General features: G+C 38.7%; 1 protein-coding gene across 1 annotated transcript in view; it reads left to right on the top strand.

Annotated features, from left to right (window-relative positions):
- Positions 1 to 23,387, top strand: part of VWA3B (von Willebrand factor A domain containing 3B) — a 2,054,405-nt gene that overhangs the window by 1,412,328 nt on the left and 618,690 nt on the right. Inside the window, exon 17 of the mRNA XM_044071813.1 lies at positions 18,278 to 18,434. Within this exon, the coding sequence (XP_043927748.1) occupies positions 18,278 to 18,434 (157 nt within the window). The remainder of the gene's footprint in view (positions 1 to 18,277; positions 18,435 to 23,387) is intronic.

A 23,387-nucleotide genomic window follows, 5' to 3' on the forward strand; every position in this document is an offset into this window, starting at 1 on the left:
ACATGCTGTTTGGTTACAGAGTGATTGATTAGTATTGATATTGGCTAGGCTATGGCTTCTGCTGATAGCTTTAGGTAGTTAGCAGGTAGGTTGTCAGCCCTGAGGGTGGTATGTTTCAGTTTGCTAAGCATTCTTATTGAGCTTGGTGGTACTGTTTTAAATGGAAAGCTGCTGATTAAATTATGGGATTCTGAGGGAATTTTTAGTGGGGTAGTATTTGTTTTGGTAAGTTTTAGGATGGAGCTAGTGAAATAGTTATTAAATTTGGTTGCAATGCCTTCTTGGGTATTTGTGATAGAGGGAGTTGGAGTGACAGATTGTCCTTGCTGTAGTAATTGGTTAATCTTCTTCTTCTTTCAACTTTTCCCAGTTAGTGGTCGCCAGAGAGTATCACCTGTCCGCTCATGATTAGTAGTGGAGTTTTACAGTGTCGAGTTGCCAGCCCAGTGCCCAACCTTCCACAGCACACGCACACACTCACGCCCAGGGCCAATTTAGAGTGTCCAGTCCACCTAAAGTATGTCTTTGGGATGTGGGAGGAAACCGGAGCACCTGGAGGAAACCCACACAACCACAGGGAGGACATGTAGACTCCACACAGAAGGCACCCCAGCCAAGGATCAAACTGGAGAACCTCTTGCTGTGAGGCAACAATGCTAACTGCTGCACCACAGTGGCCGCCCTAGTAATTGGTTAAGACATGCCCATGGTACTTCTGTTGTGCTGTTATATAATAGGATTTTTTATCACTTTTTACCTGTTTCTTTTACTTGTTTCTGAGTTGGATGTTGTTATTTATAGAGTTATTGGGTTTTTATCAACATGGTATTTTGCCCAGGCTTTATCTCTAGTTTTAAGGAGTAGTCTAGTGTCTTTTGTTTGCCAGGGGGCGTAGTTTGCTTTAGTTCTTATGGTTCTTAGTGGGGGTTGACTATTGAGTATGGACAGGAAACTATCATAAAAATGCAGTGTCAATTGGTAGTGGTAGGAATATCAGAGGGGACCAGTCACAATGTTTTAGGGCACGTATGAAATTTTGAGTGGAGAAATGTTTTTTGTTATGTATCTGTTTAAAGGTAGTTGTTTTAGGGGATGTGAGGTTTCCCAGAGAAGGTATGATGGTAGATGATCACTTAAACTATAGAGGAGATATCCTGACAGACTAGCAAGTGAAGGTTTGTTGGTTAAGATCCAGTCAAGAATTGAGTATCTATTAGATTTTTTGTCTATACGAGCTGGAGTTGTTATTAATTGTGAGAAGCCTTGTAGGTTTATGAAGTTTGTGGGATTTTCAGATGTACGTGTTGACCAATCTAGATTAAAGTCTCCCATGATAATGGTTTCTTGGGAGAAGGTAGAAGATATCTAATGTAGGATATCCAAAATTAAGATGGGTTCATTATTGGGGGGAATGTAGATTGCTATTATGATTATGGATTTATTGGGGTTTAGTTCCAGTCTGGAGAATAATATCTCTGTGTTATTGAACTTTGGTGGGTGTGGGTCTAGATAGTGGACTTTTAGAGAGTTTTTATACAGAATTGCTACACCTCCACCACACTTGTCAAGTCTGTCCAATCTATGGATGTCATAGCCTTGTGGAAGAATCTCATTGTTACATATTTCAGGATTAAGCCAGGTTTCTCTTATGGTCGCTATGTGGGGAGAGTAGGGGGAGAGGGTTGCATGTAGTTCATGTATTTTGTTTGATAAACTTCTTACATTCATGTTTAGTAGTAGTAGGTTTGACTTTGTTTGGATTGGGTGACTGTAAGTATTACTGTTTATGGAAGGTGATATAATTGGTTGAAGTGGGTATATGCTGGGTCCCGGGTTTGGGTGAATGTCATCACTGAGCTTAATGAGAGATATTATTTGTGTTAGTGTGATTGGGTATTTAAGTGTTATTTTCAGTTCTCTGAATATGGGCCAGGGTTGGAAGTGATAAGGTTATGCTGATAAACGCTAGGAGTCTTAGCATGAAACTGCACCCACTGGAAGCAGTCATCACCGTAGAAGACGTTGACATCTGTGCAGTCACAGAAACCTGGTTCAAGGCAGTGGAGAGCACCCCAGCCATACCTGGTTACACCTCCTACCACATGTTCAGACCACAAATGACAGGTGTGAAAACTAAAGGAGGCAGTGTATCAATATTCATTAGAGATAAATACACCTCCAGATTGGTTAAACAGTATGATTCCCTGGAGACACTTCAGGTGCAGCTAACTGTTCTTAGGACACCTATTCAAGTCATTGTCAGTTACAGAACCCCCTCCATGAATCAAGACACCCACTCTGCCTACTTGGATCTACTGGAATTCATCAAGATACACACAAACACCATGGTTCTGGGTGATTTTAATTACCAGTCCATTGAGTGGGTAAATTACACATGCTCAAACTCACTTACACAAACGTTCCTTGAGTTCATTATCTCAACGTCTTGGACCAGCTGGTGGACACCCAACTAGGGGTGCCACCATCTTGGATCTGGTGCTTACCAGTATGGGAGACTGCTGTAGCACCCCCACTATGAAGTCTTCCATTGCCAGATCTGATCACAAATCAGTCTCATTTGAAGTAAGTATCACACCGGACCCCCGCCCCCCCAGCAGCAACTAAACTAAAACAATGTCTCTAAAGCAGATTATATCCTTCTAAGGGATGGTATAAATAGCTTCACTACACCTCCTCCTCAGATGTAACTGGCAACTATGCTGAGTCTTACATCAATGCTTTTTAAAAACACATGTATAACTGCATTGATGTGGCTGTACCTGACAGGACCAAAACAAGCTCTTCAAGGAAGAGAAACCTGCCTGGTGGACAACTGCCATTAACAGGCTTTACAGTAAGAGTCAGAAATTGTTGTGCAAATGTAAGAGGGAGCATGTCCTAAACTGGAAGCACTTCCTCCTCAGCTTAAACAAGCAAATAAGACTTCTGTTAAGTCTTCCAAAGCAAACTACAAATCCAAATTAACATCCTCAACTAAGGGCAACAATAAGGCGTTCTTTAGTTACATCTGTAGCCTAAAAGGTAAGACCCAGATATGCACCAAATTGGTAGTTAAGGATACCACATACAATGAGGCTGTGGACATAGCAAACTTGTTAACCAACAGGTTCTGTGAAAACTTCACTCCCCTGTCTGCACCACACATACCCCATGACATTCCTTCCACCAGTCCCCCACATTATATCTCTAAAGAGCAGCTCGTAAATGCCGTCTCTAAGGCCAAAAACATAGCATCTATGGGACCTGATAACATCCCTGGCTGTGCCCTACATGGGCTCCAACAAGAATTACAACACTGTTGGGTACTCTTTTCAATCATATTCTAAGCACCAGCTTCATCCCAGCTGAATGGAAATTGGCCACTGTTATCTCCTTGCACAAGGGTGGGGCTTCCACTGACCTCGGGAACTATAGACCTGTTAGCCTGACTAGCCTTATCTGCAAGGACAAGGAGTGAATCATTATAAAACTTATCAACAAAGATATAGGTAATCTCCAAACACTTGACCCTACTCAGTTTGGATTTGTCAAAGGGAGATCATGCCTGTTAAACCTGGTGGACTTCTTCAAGACAGTCACCAGAGCCCTGGACGAGGGGAAAACTGTACATACAGCTTACCTACACTTGGCCAATGCTTTTGACACTATTTCCCACTCAGACATTACTGACAAACTCACACATCTAGGTATCAACCCTTATATCATTAGGTAGGTTGCTAACTGGCTCTCCGATAGAACCCATACAGTCAAATAGGGGAATCCATGTCAAACAGCAGACCGGTAACCAGTGGTGTTCCACAGGGATCATTCCTGGGACCACTACTGTTCAGAATCTATTTCTCTGAAGTACAAGCAAAACCTAAAGGTCTGTGGCTGACAAAGTTTGCTGACGACTTTAAACCAGGAGCAGTCATAGAATCTCTAAACAATGACAACATCCTACAAGAGGGTCTTACGCAGACAAATGACTGGTGCCAAAGTCACAGCCTTAAACTCAGTGCAAAAAATGTATTATCATCCCTTTTGGTAAGAGCGATGTTCTTGCTAACTACCACATCAATAGAAACTCCCTAAGCATGAACTCAATAGTGAGAGACCTGGGCACACAGGTCAACAGCAGCCATACCTTTGATCACCATTTCTCCACAGTGGTCAGAAGGGCATTCTATATTGTTCATCTAATAAGTAAGGGCATTGCCTCCAGAAAAAAAGAAATTATAACCTCTCTGTAATCTTCCCTTATTAGGCCAATAATTGAGTACAATCCCCTTTTGGTATACACTTTTCCAAGCACCTGTAGCAATTGGAGAGACCACAAAAGTTCCTCACTAGGAGAATTCAAGGTATTCTGCATCTGTCCTATGTGGATCAACTCACTTTACTCTGTTTCATGCAGACTACTCAGAAGTGATCTCTACCTTGCGTATAAGGCAATATCTGACTCTGCTTTATTGGAAATGCTGCATATCCATAAGTCCGATGGCTCACAGTTTACTTGCTCTAAAGATGTTAACCTGGTGTGTAACATTAATAGAACCTGCTGGAGAAACAGGTTTGTTTCCCATAGGTTACCACACCTGTAGAACAGACTCCTACTTCATGTCAAACAGAGCATCTCATTGTCTCTTTTCAAACACAATCTGGACGATTGGATGGGTAACCATAAATTCACCATGGGGGTTCCACTTGTGTCTCTCCTGAACAGGGGCAATAGGTGATGATCATGGAAACAAGGGCAGAACTTGGCTAGGTTTGAAAGGGCCCTAGGGCCATTAGCCTAGTAACTTCCTATGATCCTGTGATAAAAATATTATTTCCTCTGTGGGCATTTCAACATTCTTTGATATAACCATGCAGTCATCTTCTGGGTGCATTAGAAACCCTGACTCTTCTTCTAATTTTCCCTCCAGCTATGCTAATGTTTTTCTCATTGCCAACTCTTGTAAAACTAGTGTGTAGAGATCTGGAGAGAGAAAATACCCCTGTGTGGTCCTTCTTCCCACTTTTAGTGCTTTGGAAACTTCTGATTACTATTGTCTCTATTTGGAAACTGTCTTCATCGGTCTTATACATTTCCCCATGTGTTGTTTTTTTTCTAGATTTTCCAGACCAATTCCATTCTGACTGTGTTGAAACACTATTTTTGTCAAAAAGACCACTCCCTCCTTTGTTCCCCCCTTTTGCTATTCTCTTTACATAAACTCTGTTAGGGCCCAGCAATTCATTGCTGCTTTTCTTCATTTCACAAAACCATTCTGCCCCTCCTATATTCAGCCGAATCTCACACAGTCTTCTTTCTAGCATTTTGCCACCACCTTGATGTCTTGGTTTATTAAGGAGATTGGTTTGTAATCTCTTCTGTACTGTCTCCACCTTTTTGGGACCAGTGCCACTATGGCTCTTCTCATTGTGTCTCTTATCTCCCTTACTTCCCTTATCCTTTCACACTCCTCCTCCTTTATAACTGTCTACATAACCTTTCTGTCACACCTGTCAACTCTATGTGGTATCCATATGGGCTCCCACCCTTTCTGTCTTTCATTGCCATTACTTGCCTCTTTGATCTCCTCCATCATGAATTTTACATTAATTTCTTCTTGTGTATTCCTTCTACGTGATACCCCTGTCCTCTATCTCAAACATCTCAATGAACTTTTAATTTTCTCTTCTCCTCTTCCTGGTATATTTGTTGGTAGTATTCATAAAGGCTTCTTTAACCCTGCTGTCCTCCTCTATGATCTCTTGCTCTTTTCCCGTAATGCATGGTATACCTGTCTCACCTTTTCCTTTTTTATACTTCATTGCTAGATGTTTTTCCATTTCCTCACCTGTTACCCACCAGTAGTCTTTCCAGAACCATTGCTGTACTTCCTCTGCAGCTGTTACCTTCTAGTTCAGTTTTTATCACTGCTTCCTCTGTTCTTAGTGTTTCTCTGTCTATACCATTTCCACATTTCTATACCATTTCCACATTTCCTTTTCTATCCTGCTCAGTTATCCTTCCAGTTATATTTCCTTATCTTGCCTTCTTTTCCACCCACCCTCCCTCATAATTTTCCCCTAACTGCAGCTTTGATTCCATTCCCACCTGTATTTCCCCAATTCTGTTTTGTCTATAATATTCTCCTACATTATCTTCTCTGTCAGTTTATGTAATTGTTCCTTCCTTTCCTGATCTTTCCACATGTAGCTCACCCATCTCCATCCTAACCCCTCCTCCTGATTCCTCTCTGTCCTTATTGTTATTGCTACAACTGCATGGTCTGATATGGGCGGCGCAGTGGTGCAGCGGTTAATGCTGTCGCCTCACAGCAAGAGGTTCTCCGGTTCGATTCTCGGCTGGGTGCCTTCTGTGTGGAGTTTGCATGTTCTCCCTGCGTTTGCGTGGGTTTCCTCCGGGCACTCCGGTTTCCTCCCACATTCTAAAGACATGCTTCTGGAGCATTTCTCCCTGGGCCTCTGCTGAAAACAGGATCTGTGGAACCTAGTCGGACATTCCCGGTCAACAAATGTTAAATAATAAATAATAACAATAAAATAATATGTATCTTTCATCCATCATTTTTAGAGTTTCCTCTTTCCCTTAGTATCTTCTCCAATCTACTGGATTGAATCAAGCAGTTTCTCATTAATATGTACACCTTCTTTTCGGAGTGTGTTTCCCTCCATATATCCTTCCACTCTCCTGCTTTTTATGTTCCTTTCCAAGTCTCTTTTCATCTTTATACTGTACTTTCTGTTGCCAAACAGCCTGTTTTTATTGAGATCTACTGTGATGTTGAAGTTCTGTCTGGTGGTTTTCTCTCCATCCTTTTTTTTATATCATTCCATTCTTCAAAGAACCTGCTGTAAAGGTCTTCTGTATCATTGGGCATACAGGTCTCCTGTTTTCCACTTCCTTAATTCATTCTTCCTTGCCAAATGATCCATCTTCCCAATTTTCTGCTGTCTTTCAGTCACTACATATAATCCCTTTCTGAAAGGGATGGCCACTCCCTTCATGCCTCCCCCTTCTTTATTGTATGTTTCTCCCTTGGGGTACCATAGGACCGCTATCGCTTATACGTTTAATTTTGTCTCCTGGAGAATCCTACTCATTCTGATGTGTACTTTATTTTTTTAATTTTGATTGGGTATATAACCTTCCTATGATCCAGGTTACCACTTTCAATATGTGTTCAATCTTTTGTATTCTCTTTGGTTTTGTATCCCCCACCCTCCTTCATTAAATATTTTTGAATGGCTGTCTTCTACTGGGTTTCCTTGCCAAGCTGGACCTTCTGTCCTTTGGTCTTCTCCTACATTTGCCTGCCCCCCCACACACAGAGTTGAGTTTGCACCCTCCAGCCTGCAATTTGATTGCTTCAGGACTTGGGCCATTTACCTTGTCTTTTTTTCTCCAGTTCTCTCTAGGTCATGTCATTCCCGCTTTTACTTCTCTATGATTGCTGTATATCTGCTGTTTGCTTCCCATGTTTCTTTCCATGTGATCCTACTTTTATGACATTTTCATGCATTCCATTAAACTTTGCTGTAATACATTGCAGTCAAACCTATGTCTTGTGTTTCCATAATTATTCCTTTCTCTGCTTCCCCCATTTCTCATTCACATGTACTACAACACTTTTGCCTACTGCTTTAATGAGAAGGCTTAGTTTTATATGAAAATAACATACATTATAAAATACAATGCATCACAGGAAAGACCATGTAACAACAATCTGCCTATTAGTGACCCTCCCTTTACGCACTACCTTTCTGTTACTTCCAGAGAACAGTGCATTAAAAAATTCTTACTTTTGAATAGTGCCCCATATTCACAGATCTAATTATTTTCAGTCTCATTTACCATCTTTTGTCCTGTCATTTCTGCGACTTTAATCTCTCAATTCTTTTGACATGTACTCTTGACCCAGTGCATGCGTATGATGGAATTTACTGAGCACATCCTGCCATTTTCTCTTGCACTGACTCTCATTTCTCCTCTCATCTCTCCCTGTATGACCAATCTGTCCATTTCTTGATCGCTTCCCTCCTCTTAGTCGCCTCTTCTGACCAGATTTGGCTTAAAACTCCATTTTGCTTTTATTTTTTCCCCTTCTCCCTTGACCAGCCTAGGCTACTCAGGCCCTCCAAGGGTCCAGTACTAGGCATCCAAATCCCCTGAGGCTTCAGTTGCACTGTTTCCTATGTTCTTCTGCTGCTTGTAGCTCAGTCCCCTTTTCTTCACGTTGCTATACGGACTCTCCTAGTATGTAGTTTTCTGCTTATACCAATTTCTTGTTCTTCTTACTGTATCTTTTCTGTGCACTCCCCTTATATTTCCTCTGTTTTATTTATTTAGTTAAATTTGATAACCAGGTAACTGGATTAATCAGCAGACCCTTTTCAGCTACAAGCAGGGGACTATGGTGCAGGATACAAACAAAAAGTTGTACACAAAATAGAGAATACAAAGAATATACATAGTACAGTACCAAAGCAGAGGCAATACTGTGTTATTTACAATTATAAATGCAAGTAATATTATTATTTACAGTATGTACAATTAAGGTCGGCAGTCTACTAGTGATCATTTGTTAAAAGTATATCTTTGCGAGAAAGAAGTGATTACAGTATTAATTGAAAGGACTAGCCACTGTTACAAAAGCAAGAGCATTGGTTGGCCTTAAACAGCTGTTTTTTAGTTTGTTTCTAAATAACTGAAGTGCCTCTTTCTGCCTCACATCTGCAGATAGTCAATTCTAAACAGCTGGGTCTAGCCTAGCGATAACTCTTTCTCATGTCTAGATTTTAGAATGGGTCATAATAAGGTTAATACCATCTTCTTGGCTGTCTCTAAGCATATAGTTAGGCTGCTTAATTTGTAATTTTATTTTCAGGATGACAGCAGCATCCGCGGTGGTGCAGCCGTAGCGTTGTTACCTCACAGCAAGAGGTTCTCCCATTCAGTTCTCGGCTGGAGTGCGGGGAGTGCCTTCTGTGTGCAGTCTGCATGTCCTCCCCGCAGTTGGGTTGGCGTTCAAAAGACATGCATAAATGGGCGTGCCTTCGTTGAAGGTTGGACGTCGAGCTGGCACCTCGGTGTTCGTGAAAATCTACTGCCATTCATTAGTGGACCAGAGTTCTGCTGTGGTGACCCCTAACCAGGAAAAGCCGAAAGACAACAACATTTTCAGGATGACAGCATCCCATTTTTATAGGTTGTAGATTTGATGTCTTGGAAGAAATTTGGCCCTGTCACTTACAGATAGTTACATCACTGCAGAAGTTGGCAGTGATAAGGTCAGGGTTCTGCAAGAACTAATCTGCTGAGTTTGTTTATAGCAGTTTGTATTTTACATGCGTTTGATTGGGACTGTAAGGTTACAAGAGGGAGCTCATATCTGATTTTTGTACTGAGCACATTTTAGCTAAGGCATTACAAATGGGGGTTAGGATAGTTGAGATTCTATAGCATTATTTCAGTTGGTGGAGTGTTTTGCTAATAATATTGTCAGTATACTTGGACAATCAGCTAGCAGAGTACTAGGTGATCCCTAGGTACGTCTGCTCTATCTAGTTCTGTTAGTAGTTTTAGTGGGCTGCAGTTTGTATCGGTGCTATTTAGATATGTGGATTTAGGGAGTTTTTTGCAGGTTGATAAATATCATGTTAGACTTCAGAGGATTGATTAGGAACATATTTTCATTTGTACAATGACATAAATCTCCAAAGCTAGTTTCTGTTGAAGGGTCAAGGTGTGCTTATATGATTCAAGTAATTAAGATTTCAAGTGAATAAAGGACCGAATTGAGTTGGGGCAGTTCAGTGGCTATATCATTAATGAATAAGTGTACTTAGAATGTTCTGTTTTGGATGTAACTTTGATCTTTTTGTACTTGGGCCAAAACTGAATTTGGTTAAGTTTGTAAAGGACCAGGTTATGATACATTGTTTTGAATACTCTTGTCATAGCAATGATCATACCGGTCTGTTAGTCTTGAATCTTTTCACATTGGTAATACTTATGTCAGTGGCTATGTATAAAGCTGTCATTGGTACTGAAAGAATTTCTGAAACAATGCTGTTTAGCATAAAGATCTCTGTATTTGTTTGTGTGATCCCAGAACTGATTGCATGTAAGTTTTTAAAAGATCTGTGTAATAGGGCACACATTTGCTATAGAGTTATAATCTTTATATTTTTTAGAGTTTGCTATTTTGGGGAGGGGAGTGATGTGTGAATGCTTAAAGACTGGTGGGAAATAGAAGTGGTTAAGGACAGGTTGAATACCTGACTGAGAGGTACTACTATGTAGGGAGCTGACATTTTCATGAAGGTGGGGTGCAGTTTTGAGAGCTTAGAGATGTCCTGTTCCTTTATATTGAAAATCGCTGTTCTTTAACAGTCTTCTTCTTCTTCTTTCGGCTTTTCCCGGTTAGGGGTCACCACAGCGGATCACCTTGTCCGCACATTGAATGGCAGTGGAGTTTTACGGTGTCGAGTTGCCAGCCCGGCGCCCAACCTTCCCCAGAAGGCACACTCACACGCACACCTAGGGCCAATTTAGAGTGTCCAATCCACCTGCAGCATGTCTTTGGGATGTGGGAGGAAACCGGAGCACCCGGAGGAAACCCACGCGACCACAGGGAGGACATGCAGACTCCGCACAGAAGGCACCCCAGCCGAGGATCAAACCGGAGAACCTCTTGCTGTGAGGCAGCAATGCTAACCACTGCACCACCGTGGCCGCCCTAACTGTTCTTTAACAGTAAGTTTTGTAAATAAAAATGTTTGGCTGTAAGCTGCTAAGGTATACAGCTGGGTGGGTAGAATATGTGAGTCTTGCATTGTACTGTCAGTTGGTTGGGGGATTTGAAGATGAGCAATGTCTTTGGCTAAGTCATTAATAGTGTCTATTATGACGTTTCTGTAATCTTTATAAAAGTTAAGGCTTCCTTTTCTATTATTGGCAGATTTTGTAGAATAAGTAATGCTGTCTTTTAAAGATTTTAGCTCTTTCCTGAAGGGTTTTGGGCTAGAGTCCAGTACTTTCTGTATGTCAGTCTTTAAGAAAGGAGGCCTTTGCTGCATTGGTAGTAATTCTGGCTCTTTTCTTGAGGTGGTTGTATCGCTCATGTGGTTGGTTGCTTGAGGGCTGCCATTTCCATTCATTCCAGGCTGAATCCTTGGATTTAAATAGTTGTTTTAGTTGCTGTAAAAGTCAAGGATACTTCTGCCCCCTTAACCTGCTTTTTAAAATTGGGAAGATGGAGTCTCAAAGGAGATAGTACAAGGCAATTTCTTTACTGCTTTAAAGGACCAAGTGGAAAGAACTGGGTGGTGTAGAGTGTTAGTTGTAAATTAACTTCTTTACATTCTTTTAAGTTGGATATAATGAGGTCAAGAATAGAGTTATAGACCGTCGGTTGGGTCTTGTAGGTTCTTAGACTAGTTGTTCCAAACTGTGGAACTGAAGTATTTTTTTAAGAGGGTGGCTGGGAGCAGTACCAGAATTAATATTAAAGTCACCAATTAGTATTGCGTTGTGTGCTACCCCTTTAACAAATATGTCCTGTTTGAATTATTGTGATATGGATTCTGAAGGGGGGATACAAGCTCTGCACAAATGTAAGCTGACATAACCACCAAGTGTAAGATGTATTACTTTCTCGTTTTTCTTTTGGTTTGTTGAATTTGCTACAAGACTTACTTGACACCTTGTCAGGGACACTAACTATAATCTTAGGTGTAAGGTATAGTAAGAGGCAATGTATTTGTAAGGGCAATAGTTGTCCTTTAGCAAGGTTTCTATTATTCCAAGAATGCGTGGTTTTACTCCACAAAGGCAGGCTTCAAGGGATGACCATGTTTATGCTATTAATGCTGAGGCAGGCAATTTTTAGGGTATTTTTGTTATTTCTGTAAGGGTTAGTAGTATTACCCTGGGGATTTTGGGTCTATATTAGAACACCGAACTTTCAAAATTTCGAGTGTTCTAATATCGAACCCTATTAATCGAAAATTTAAAACATCGAAGATACAGAACAGCGAATTTTTTCCTAGGGAAAAAATTTGGTGTTCCAAAACACATACACACAACACAAGCACACCAAACAAACAGCAATCCACACACATACACCTAAACTCTTATACCTAACCCTACACTAAACTATACATACACCACTAACTATCCACTTACCTTAACCCAAACCCTAACCCTAAGGTCCGCCACTATCGTACAGTCACCTCACCTGCGCCCTAACCCTAACTCACCAACCCCACCCTAACCCTCACGTCCACACAATCACACATTTATCTGACCCATTCCCTAACCCTAACTCACCTAACCCACCCTAACCCTCATGTCCACACAATCGCACACTTACCTGAACCTGACCTGTAACTTTCCACCACAGCGCTAAAAATACCGAAGCAACAGAAATGGACAACCAAATTCTTTCCCTAGGAAAAAAATTTGGTTTTCTTTTTCTTCGATATTTTCAGTGGGTCGATATTAGAACACTCGACATTTTGAAACTTTGGTGTTCTAATATAGACCCGGGGTTTTGTTGACAGGGAGACTGCTGGCTTGTAACAGTCTTGGAATGTTGTGCATTGAATGCTGGGCCACAATCCTGGCTTAATGTTGCCTGCTTGTAGCATACTAGATTTTTAATGAGGGCCTTTTTATTGGATTGGTGGTTAGATAATTTGGTAAGAGGTAGTTCTGAAGTATTACCTTCAATTAATATAAGTTAAGTAGAGGGTGAAGCTAAGGAATGCTGGTGAGGGTTAGATGTGGAATACTGATGGGATGTTAGGGGGCTGTGTGCTAACAAAGTTAGGCTGTGATGGGAAAGAGTTGGTTAGTTTTAAGCAGATTGCCAGAGGGATGAAGAGACTGAGAGTAGTGAGAAAAGTCCTGCAGAAGTGCATCATTGAGAATAAAATTGGAGTAATAATGTCTCCCCCCTCAAAAAATGGGACAATAGTAGGAATATCCTGTGTGAGCTCATAGTGAGGTAGTTCCTTTTCTCCATATCAGTTATCTGTTATACCCAAGACATATCTCTTCATCTTTTAGCGCAAGCATTCTGGACAAAGCCTAAAATAATGGGTGGATAAAGTCTTAAAAATAGGGGCAGATTTTAAATATTGCTCTTATAAACTTAGAAATTTGCTAGAATAACAGGAGTTGTGTTATGTATTTTCTGAAATATAAGAAGTCTGAAACTCAGATGTATGTCAGTATTTAGTTACGTAAAGCCTCAATGATTTGCTAGAAAGCCACACATTTTATGAGGATTATGGTCCAGGATCTTGTCCACTCCACTTATATTGTTGACATTACTCTGTATGTTTTTTGTACACTCCCTCTTTATTTCTTTTTTCCCACAAGTACATCTGTGTCACTTGTAATTCTATCTCCTCTCTGGTCTTTTTTTATATGGCAACATTTTCATTCCTTGTGGGATATTTGCATTTATTTCTTTGTGTCTGTTGCTCCAGCTTCCACTGTGCACAGTTCTCATAACAAAAGTGTGTGCTTCTCCATCTGTGTGGAACCTGTCTCTGTTTCCCTTCCATATTACAGTTAAGATGACATCGTAGTTAATCCATACAACAATTCCCAGATTCAGTTTTATTAACATACCATTGAAGGTCTTAAACTTTCTTGGCCTTGGTGAACCTGAGTGCCGCCATTGCATTTTGAAAGTTGGTCAGGCTTAGAACTTTTCAGCAGCCCCTCATATATCAGGCTTGTCTCATAATTCCTTCTTAAAGTTTATAGCGGTTCAGACATGATATGTGTCTCAGCTGTTCCCCTCTTGCACCTCCTATTCTACCAACTCTGTGATTTCTTTCTCTTATCAGTTTTTGTAATAGGGGTAAGTGAAGTCTTGTTTCTAGAAATTCCATCAGCATTCTTTCCAGTACTGTATCTAGGACATGTGTCTAGGACATGCCCTGATACCTCTGTTATCTTTATGTTATTCCTTTTGGCTCTGTTTTCTATGCCATGCAGCATGACTGTTTCCATTGTAGCTGCTCTCTCCTGCCTGGATTATTTCTTTCACCTTATTTACATATCTTTGTAGATTGCCTTTTGTTTCCTTCATTAGGCTTGCATCATCAGTGTGTGGCATCAGCTTTTGAAACAGTTTACAAAGCTGTTTTTCCTGTGATTTTTTTTTCTTATTTTTTTTCATCTGGAACTGCTTGATTAATTACTTTTTCTCGCACCATTTGTCTAGAGCTCTGAGTCTACGTGGCCATCTTGCTTGGGCTCTTTTGCTCCGATGTCCAGTTAGTTTAGGTTCTTGTATGGTATTATGCTTGTGATGTGATATCTAGGCATGTGCATGAACATTTAATCCCATTCAAAGGTATTTATTCATCCATAAAATTCTGCATTCTAGTGAATAATTCCTTGATGGCCTTGACAGGATATACCAGAGCACTAATCCACTACAGCCAACCAAAGCCAAATCTGATCTGTGGAAATCCCCCACTAGGGAAGAAAGCACACAGATTAGTCCCACAGACATATTCTTACATATCTATTAGTGGTATAAGGATCCCCTGCTGTTGCCTCCTTTCAGCAATGGCCATCAGTCACTCCAAATTTCCTCTGCCTGTCAGCTTCAACAGCCATATTCAAATTCATGATGATAATGGCATATTATCCCAGTCCGCCCACCACTATGAATAAAGCCTATTTTCTCTGTCAGTCATTTTTTCATGTTACCTTTCACTCAGGTCTCCCTACCCATTAGGGAGGTCCATATTCTGCTAATCACCCATTACACCACCCTTCCTTGTTTTCCAAACGTCAGCCCCTTCATACATGCATATACATACCCCAAACCTTGCGATTGACCAGAATGATCTCTGTACAGAGCGCAAGACTAGACTAGGTCTTGGTTTACTATATACTCTGTTTCTTGTAATTAGATCTGTTGAGTTCTACAGGCAGAGACAGATGAACATTCTTACTGGTATATTTTGGCTGGAATAAAACTTATTTCTGGTTTGTCTTTACAGTGTTCATTTGTTTTATTTGTTACTTTACCATATAATGCAAGCTGCACAGCTTTCAGGTTTAATACCGATCTTAGCATTTTATTCACAAACAGCCTCTCCTCTAAAGTGTTCAGTATGTCAGTCAACTCACACAGCATACAGTTACAGAGTATAACATGCAGAACAACTACTCACTTGCTTACTGGCAGCTAGCAGTCAGTTATACTTTATGCCTTGTATTAAAGCACATTGTAATAGTCATTGTATAATTTTGTTCACTGTTTTTAAGCTTATATCAGAGTGGCAGCATTGCTGCTCAAAGCTGTAAACTGAAGTATGTAAGCTGCACAAATCCTTAAAGCACATATAAATAAGATTTTTTTAAACAAGATATGTACTGTCCAGTAAGGGGGTAGCATCTCTGCATCCCTATAACTAAGTATACTAACTTCAAGGTGATACTGCTTTGAAGATAAAGGGAATATTTAGTTTTGCATCAAAGCAGAGTATTCATTATGCTTCTATGGCTGTGAGACTAACAGGACTGGCCTTAGGTCAACTGGTGCCCTAGGTAAAAGGGCTCCACAGTACCCCCCGACACCAGCCGGTACCCCCATCCTGGTCCACCTACACCATCCAGATTACTGTTTTCTGCTTTTTCTCACAGTTTGTTGTACTCTTCAGTTTTTTTCTGTATTTATTCAACATATTTTAAAGAAACCACTTCTTTACTACAAAAAAATAAACAAATAAATGCTAGAAAAGCACTCCTGCTAGAGCGGAGTCCTAGGCAGCTGCCTAGTTGGCCTATGCCTAAGGCCGGCTATGGAGACTTAATATTCGTATACTTAGTTGTGGGAGTGTGGAGATAAATTATGGTGGGTGCAGCATCTTCTGTAGAAATGGTCTTATTGATTTTCTTTGTCTTAGCTACAAGCAGCTTAGCATTCAACGCTTTGTGTTCGCATACTCAAGAGAGTTTCGATTTCCAAATTAGATGAGTTCTTGGGGATGTTTTCAGTACTGACCATTAGAATGTTGCCTGTTCAACATGTCCATCCACATTCTGCATTTTATTCATGGTTTCCTGCCACATCCAATCTAGAATTCAAACACTTTTCTATTACAAATTTTTAAAATAATTGTCATTTTTTACATCAACAGGTGCATTTTATGACACTTTTATTTGTTTTTAAATACTTCCTGCTTCTTTTTTAATTTAAGTAGGCACCAGTCATTTGTATGCTTCCACACCATTTACATTACTTTAATATGACAAAAAATGTCCATGGGCAAGATTCAATAAAGCTTACACTAAGTGTATACGATATGTATTCAATAAAATTCTTATCACATTTTTTGTACTTTCTAGACGCTCAGAAAGATTACAGTTAGTGTATATGTAGTCTACACCTTATAGTAAGATTTATGAATCCCTGTCAATAGTTAAAGCTGCAAGAATATCAGTAGGAAAACTAAATTTAGGAGGAAGAAGGTGTGTATTATGTCTGTGTTGCCTGTTCCTCAGAACAGTGTACACTTAGTGTACACTTAGTGTAGGCGTTATTGAATCCTGGGACATGTTTTCTTTCATTCAGCTGATGTTGACTATTTTACTCGAAACGCGGATTGCATTTCGGGTTTATGTAGCCATGAACCACTTGTCAGCACTTCTGTACAAATTCTTATTTTGTATTATATGAAAATTGCTTTGTTTTGTATGCTCTTTAAATTACGTTCCAAAAAATAGGGTCTATATTAGGAAAGCAAAAAGACGTTTACACAAATATGTAAACGTCGAACTGTATAGCGCGAAGTGGACTTAGAGCAAAAGTCGAAAACCGCGAAAATGGAAATATCAAATTTCCATGGTTGGCCCGTCTGTGGATTAGCTGCATAAGGTAAGTGTTGGATAGTTACTGAGTTTAGGATAGGGTGCGGGTTAAGGTAAGTGCTTAGATAAATAATGTATGTTAGATTTAGTGTAGGGTTAGAGGTAGGGTTTTGTTAAATGTATGTATGTAGGTTATTTATTTTGTTTGTGTATATTTTCGTAGGGGAAGTGCACGATAGTTACGGACTTTAGGGTTAGGGAGGGGTTAAGGATAGTGCATAGTTAGTTGTGTATGTGGGGTTTAGTATAAGGTTAGAAGTGGGGTTTTGTGCTTTACTTTAGGTTAGAAGTAGGGTTTGGTTAGTGTATGTATGTGGTTTATTTATTTTATTTGGGTAGGTAGTATATAGCTAGTGGTGGGGTTGGCCGACTATGACAGTTCGATTTTTTTTTCTCTGTTTAGTGCATTCGGGAGTTTCGCGGTTCGCAGTATAGGGGTCGATGTTTTGGTATTCGTTCATAGGGTTTTTTCGGTTTCGTTAATATAGACCCGAAAAATACCTCTTTCTGCTCATTTCAAATTTCAGTCTTTAATTTGCCCTGCTTTAATTGTAATTCTACTGTATATTACCATCAACTTATTTGTATGTTAGCAAACATGTCTGGTATTATTCTATTAATTTCATGGCTATTATTACTTACTTATTTAGTGCATATTAATTAAGAAGCTCTTGAAGGTAAATATTTTTGCTTAATACATACAACTTCAGTTTACATAAATTGTTGCAGTATTTTACCATTGATATATTCCATTTTAATTCCCTAATTATTGCCTTATGAAATGTACATACAGCTACTTGAAAAGGTTCTCTATATTCATTAAAGCCATCTGCAAAAAAAAAAAAAAAAATCGAAAAGCATACCGTACCATTTTATAAATAAGTATTTCCAAAAGCCCATTTGCTATGCTTACACAGCTTTGGCCCTTTAGGTTATTTTATTTAAATAACTGCCTGCTTATTGTTTTGATCAGCACATGCTTTGTTATTTGCTGCTGCCATACAGTGAGTACCCTTTTCTACCTCCTGTTGCTTTCCAAAACTAAATAATTATTGCAGATAAGAGCTAGTCTCACCACCTTTTGATGAACCTAACATAATTCACAGTAAAGCATTAACAAGGACATGGAAAGTAGAGCTGCTGTCTAATGTCCCATTAGTCAAAAAATCAAAAAGTCGATGTGCATACATAAGTCACCACCGTGCTGCTAGCAGATGCCCTCAAACATGGCTGGATATTTACTTTTGAATCAACTTCTGCTTAGATGTATCTTCCATGTTATTACTTTTGTCTTGCAGCATAACTGCTAACAATGTACATATATATGTATGCCTCATAAGCTCTTTTTTTCAGCCCTTTAGACATGTCATCAGCTCGTTGGCTTAAGAATCATAGTCTGGTTGCCAAGCGACTTACAATAATGGATGCCTTAGCACCTACAGCTGTAGCACAGACAGCTACATATGTTCCAATCTTGGACAAGCATGTTGTTTCAAAAGTGTTTGATGAGGTAAGAGTCTGATATTGCTTCCAAGTAAATGTTATTTTAAATCCATGTTCCTTTAATAGTCTGAGAAGTTGCTGCATACATTGCAATACGGTATCCTTGCAGCCTCCTTTTTTCAGTAGGTTATCAATAACTCTTACTGTTCTTGTGATGATGCTGTACTGCATTATACTGATCAGTCTTTTAAGAAGATCTAGATTATAAATTTATAACGGAAGAGTTTGTATTGCATTTATTCTTAATTATAACTTTGAAAATCATAATCGTAAAAACAATACTTATAATTTATAACAGGTTACGTTTTACCCACCTTATATTTTCCTACTCTGAGATCACAACATCTCAGACAAAGGAGATATCCTATTTAGATCTATTTCATATTTATGTTTACACATAAATTTAATACAAACATTTCCGTTCTGGATTTGTAGATAGGTTCATAGGTGAGTACTAGGCTAGCTGCCCTTGTATGCCATTTTAAGCCTAGCCAGTTTTCCTCAAAGGTAAGAATCAAACCCTATTTCTTGTGTCTGTAAGGTGAACATCTTAACCATTATGACAATCCCCATGTTAATCCTCTCAAGAAAAGAGGTCTTACAAGACAGGAAAAAGATTGTTTGTTAACTTCATTTAGGCATTTTTATTGTATTGTTTTGCCTATGTGCTTACTGACCAGTAAATCTTTCATGGGCTGTCATCCAGGCAGCTATAAGGGTGCTTTATGCTGTCTCCACCATCTTGGAAATGAGAGCGTTTGTCATTTATGCAATTGACCCCCACCACTACTGGTGACGTGAGCACTCACTTTACCCCAAGGGCCATCTATGCCCACATAGGCCACAAATGCATGCTTCACTAACAGGAACTACTGTCATCAGCTTTGGCAACCACACCTGCATCATTTCAAAACAGCCCTCCTATTGTATGATGTGTCTCTGCTCTCTATTTTCCTGTGGGGAGTGGGGTGGGATAGTGGTTTAGCCCATCTTGCACCTCAGCTCCAATGACAGGGCCCCAGTCAAGTAACAGAGGCCAATAAATAACATATATTTATTTTTAAGAAAGTTTATTGTGATATTGTAGATTAAGCCACCATATAACTTAGGTAAACTAAGATGACAGTCCATTTTCCTTTAATCTGTTCTCATCTGCTAGATATGAAAAAAAATGTTACCAGCACATAAGCATGTATTGAAGGCGAATGATAAACAGCAATAATGACTGAAAAAATGCTGAAAGTGAAGTTAATATACATTTTTTTCCAAGATTCACTTTTTTGTGAAGAGACTAGAGAGTGAAATAAAGGTATGCTTTCTCCCCAATGTGAAGATTTTGTGAACCATCCACAACTTATTGGGAGAATCTGAGAGTTGCAAAAAACTGGCAGACAAATATTGTGATCCTCAATCCAGAGAGAAGCAGAATGTAAGAAAATACCACTGGTGTTGGTGGGTCTTGATGCAGAGAAAGAATTTGACCAAGTAAGCTGGGACTTTATGAGCAGAACAATGGAAGCATGTGCATTCCCTGATAAAATTATAAGGCTGATTAGGAGGATATATGAGGAAATTGAGGCAAAAATTAAAGTGTGGGCATTCCTCTCTGATAATTTCTACTTGAGCCGAGGAACTTGGCAGGTGTATCCTCTTTTCCCTTTATTTGCATTATATTTAGAACCACTGATAAAAATAAATAAATAAAGGTCTCAGAAATTCATAGATTTAATTGGTATGGTAGTCAAGAAAAGCTGACTCTATTTGCAGGTGATATTTTTTTACCTGATATTTCAGTGTTGTGGAACATTTTGAGACAGTTTAAATTTTTTCGGGGTACAAAATTAATGAAGCTAAAACAAAGGCAATAGCAGTAAATTATGTACCCACACACAAATTGGTCCAACAATATTCATATTTTATCTGGGCATGATGAAATGAAATATTTAGGAGTATGGATTAAAAATTTTTCCAGTGTGGCAGCTAAGGATATGTGTGAAGAGACTAAACAAAAGATATTACAACAACTGAGAAATTGGACTGTCTGTTATATGGATATGGATAGTGAGATGCAAGCAGTTAAAATGATTTTAGTCCATCTAGTCTTATACACAGGTCAGGCATATTTTTATCAAACAGAGGAAAGTTGTGGATAGCAACTAATAAAAAACTGAAGGATTTTATCTGGGAGGGGAAGACGGCAAGAGTCAAGTGGGATAAGCTGATTCTTCCAATAGAACAATGCAGATGGAGATTACTCAATTTGAAGGGGTATTTCAGAGCTCTACAGCTAAGGCTCCTGTACATAGCACAAGCAGAAACCTATACTTCAAAGTGGAAAGGGATGATGATGAAACAGGGGGGGTGCTCAAAAACAAGGAGAGAGTGGTATTTTGGATGCAGACCTTTAAGGAAAATAACAAAAATCATACAGAATATTATATTCATAAAGTAGCAGAAAGTATTCTAAGAACTAAGCCAACATGGGAAGGAGAAAAGAGATTCTGTTATAGGGATGACTGCAATTAGGTATGCAGACAGTAAAGAGGGGGCTGGAATTTATTGAAGAAAACTGGCAAAGGGGCTAAGGTATTGGGAACAAATAACTAGAGAAGGAAAAAGGCAATAGAATGGGAAGATGCCAAATGTATTTGGACTGCAAGTTAGAGATTGCCTTACCTATCAAGGATTGATATCAGATAATAGGCAAAGAGAAAGAAATAGGGAGGTCCTAAATGAAAGAGCAGCACTGGTAAAAATTTTAGTAGAATCTAGAACAGAAGCTGCTGTTAAAAAATAAATAATTAGCAGAGCATATAAAATATTGCTGGATAACTATAAGAATCAATTAGAGGAGGTTAGAAAGGACTGGGAGGAGAGTTTGGATAAGCAATTCACAAAGAAACAATAAGGGATATATGCTTGTCTCCCTTTAGAACTTTTGCATGGAAATTTTTACATAGATATTTTTATACCCCAAATAGACTCCAGATAATTTTTCCTCAAGTAGACAGCAAATGTTGGAGATGTGATAGGGAAGAAAGAGATAACTGGGAACATATTTTCTGTGAGCGTAATGAGTTGGCAGACCTAAAGATTCCCTACAGGCTCCTCTATCAGAGATACTGGGTGAGCAAATTGATGTAACTTGGGAAATATTTTTTCTGAGCTATGATACAGAATCAGAATTGCCTAGAAATAGTAAGGCTTTGCTGAGTCTAATTATGGTGACTGCCAAAAAACAGTTCCAAAAAAATGGAAATCAAAGTTTAAACCAACTGTACTAGAAGTAGTAAATATATTAACAGAGATAAAACAACTGGAATTGGGATCTTTAGAAAAGGGTAGGAGCAAATTACATAGGAAAAATGGGAACTGTGGGAGCAATACATACAGGTGAGGAATGAAGTTTAAAATAAGGCAGTGTTTGAATGAGCTATGTAGTGTTTGGCTGACAATGATTGAGTAGATTATAAGTGATGTATAATGTTTGCAACTAAAATGATGTCAGTACGGTTTGCGATGTAAAATGCTTGCAAATAAGAGTATGTCAGTATGGCTTGTTTTCATTGTTGTCCATGTCATAAATGATAATTTAATAAAGATTTTTTTTGTTTAAAAAAATAATGACAGCCCCCAAAACAGATCAACATCAGTTGAAGTGTAAACAGAATTATACACAGAAGAGTTTTACTTCTGACTAAAGTGCACTGAAGTCCAACCAGAAGATAAAATCTTGTATTAATATAAGTTTGTTTTGTAAAGCATAGCTCCTTTGCAAATTGAAATTATATGCAAGTACATAATTAATTTAAAAAGTAATTACTACACAGTTCCTTTGTAGACTGCAAATGCATAAACATATTTAATTTAACAATATACTTGCTTTAATGCACTTTAAACATAATCCTTATTTATAACAGGACTTCCACATTCAACCTAACATATATTTCCATTCTGAGGTGACAACATCTCACAAAAAGGGACTAGCCCAGTTAGAGCTGTTTTATATTTATCTTTAAAATAATTATTTTGCAAATAATTTCTGATAAAATAGATATTGTAGTAGATAATTAAGTAAATTAATATATTGATCAGTACATCTTAAAGCTAGCTCATATAAGTACAGACAGATGGAAATTCAGGGAATACAAATTGCACAAAGCCATTATTTTAAGAGAGGCATCATGTCAGGGGCAGGACCATTTGATAATTTGTTTTTTTCTTAAAGAGAGGACCAGCTTCAAAATCGCCAGCTAAACGAATGAGTTTTGTTAACACTGTAAGTAAATATATATGTGTGCGCTTATATATATATATATATATATATATATATATATATTTATTAATTTACAATTGTTTACCAGGAAATTCCGACTGGACGCAGGTCCTTTTTCAGCGGAGGCCTGGGGAGAAAAGCTCCACAGAAAGACATGGTAGATGGTAAACAAAAACAATCAAGGAATGTATACAGTAGAGATGATCATGACATGGATAAATAAGCTCTAATTACAAACATTGAGAAATAAGAAGTAAAACATAGTGCTACAAATTTTCTAAACAGTAACTAGATAATAATAATAGACTAAATGAATAACTAAATCCTGGAAGGATTTGCAAACAGTGAGTAATCTTCATATACAGTGGATATAAAAAGTGCACACACCCCTGTTAAAATGCCAGGTTTTTGTGATATAAAAAATGAGACCACAATAAATCATTATAAAACTTTTGCCACCGTTAATATGACCTATAACCTGTACAATTCAATTGAAAAAAATCTGTTAGGGGAAAAAATGCAGAAAATAAAAAACGTACAATAAGCTGGTTGCATAAGTGTGCATACTGTTAAAAGAATAATTTGTTGAAGCATCTTTTGATTTAATTACAGCATTCAGTCTTTTTGAGTACACACCTGCCATCAATTAAAGAGACTCTGATTAACCCCAAATAAAGTTCAGCT

Source organism: Protopterus annectens, chromosome 5.part0 (assembly GCF_019279795.1).
Source record: "Protopterus annectens isolate FY-2018-M chromosome 5.part0, PAN1.0, whole genome shotgun sequence".
In the NCBI taxonomy this organism is placed as follows: domain Eukaryota; kingdom Metazoa; phylum Chordata; order Ceratodontiformes; family Protopteridae; genus Protopterus; species Protopterus annectens.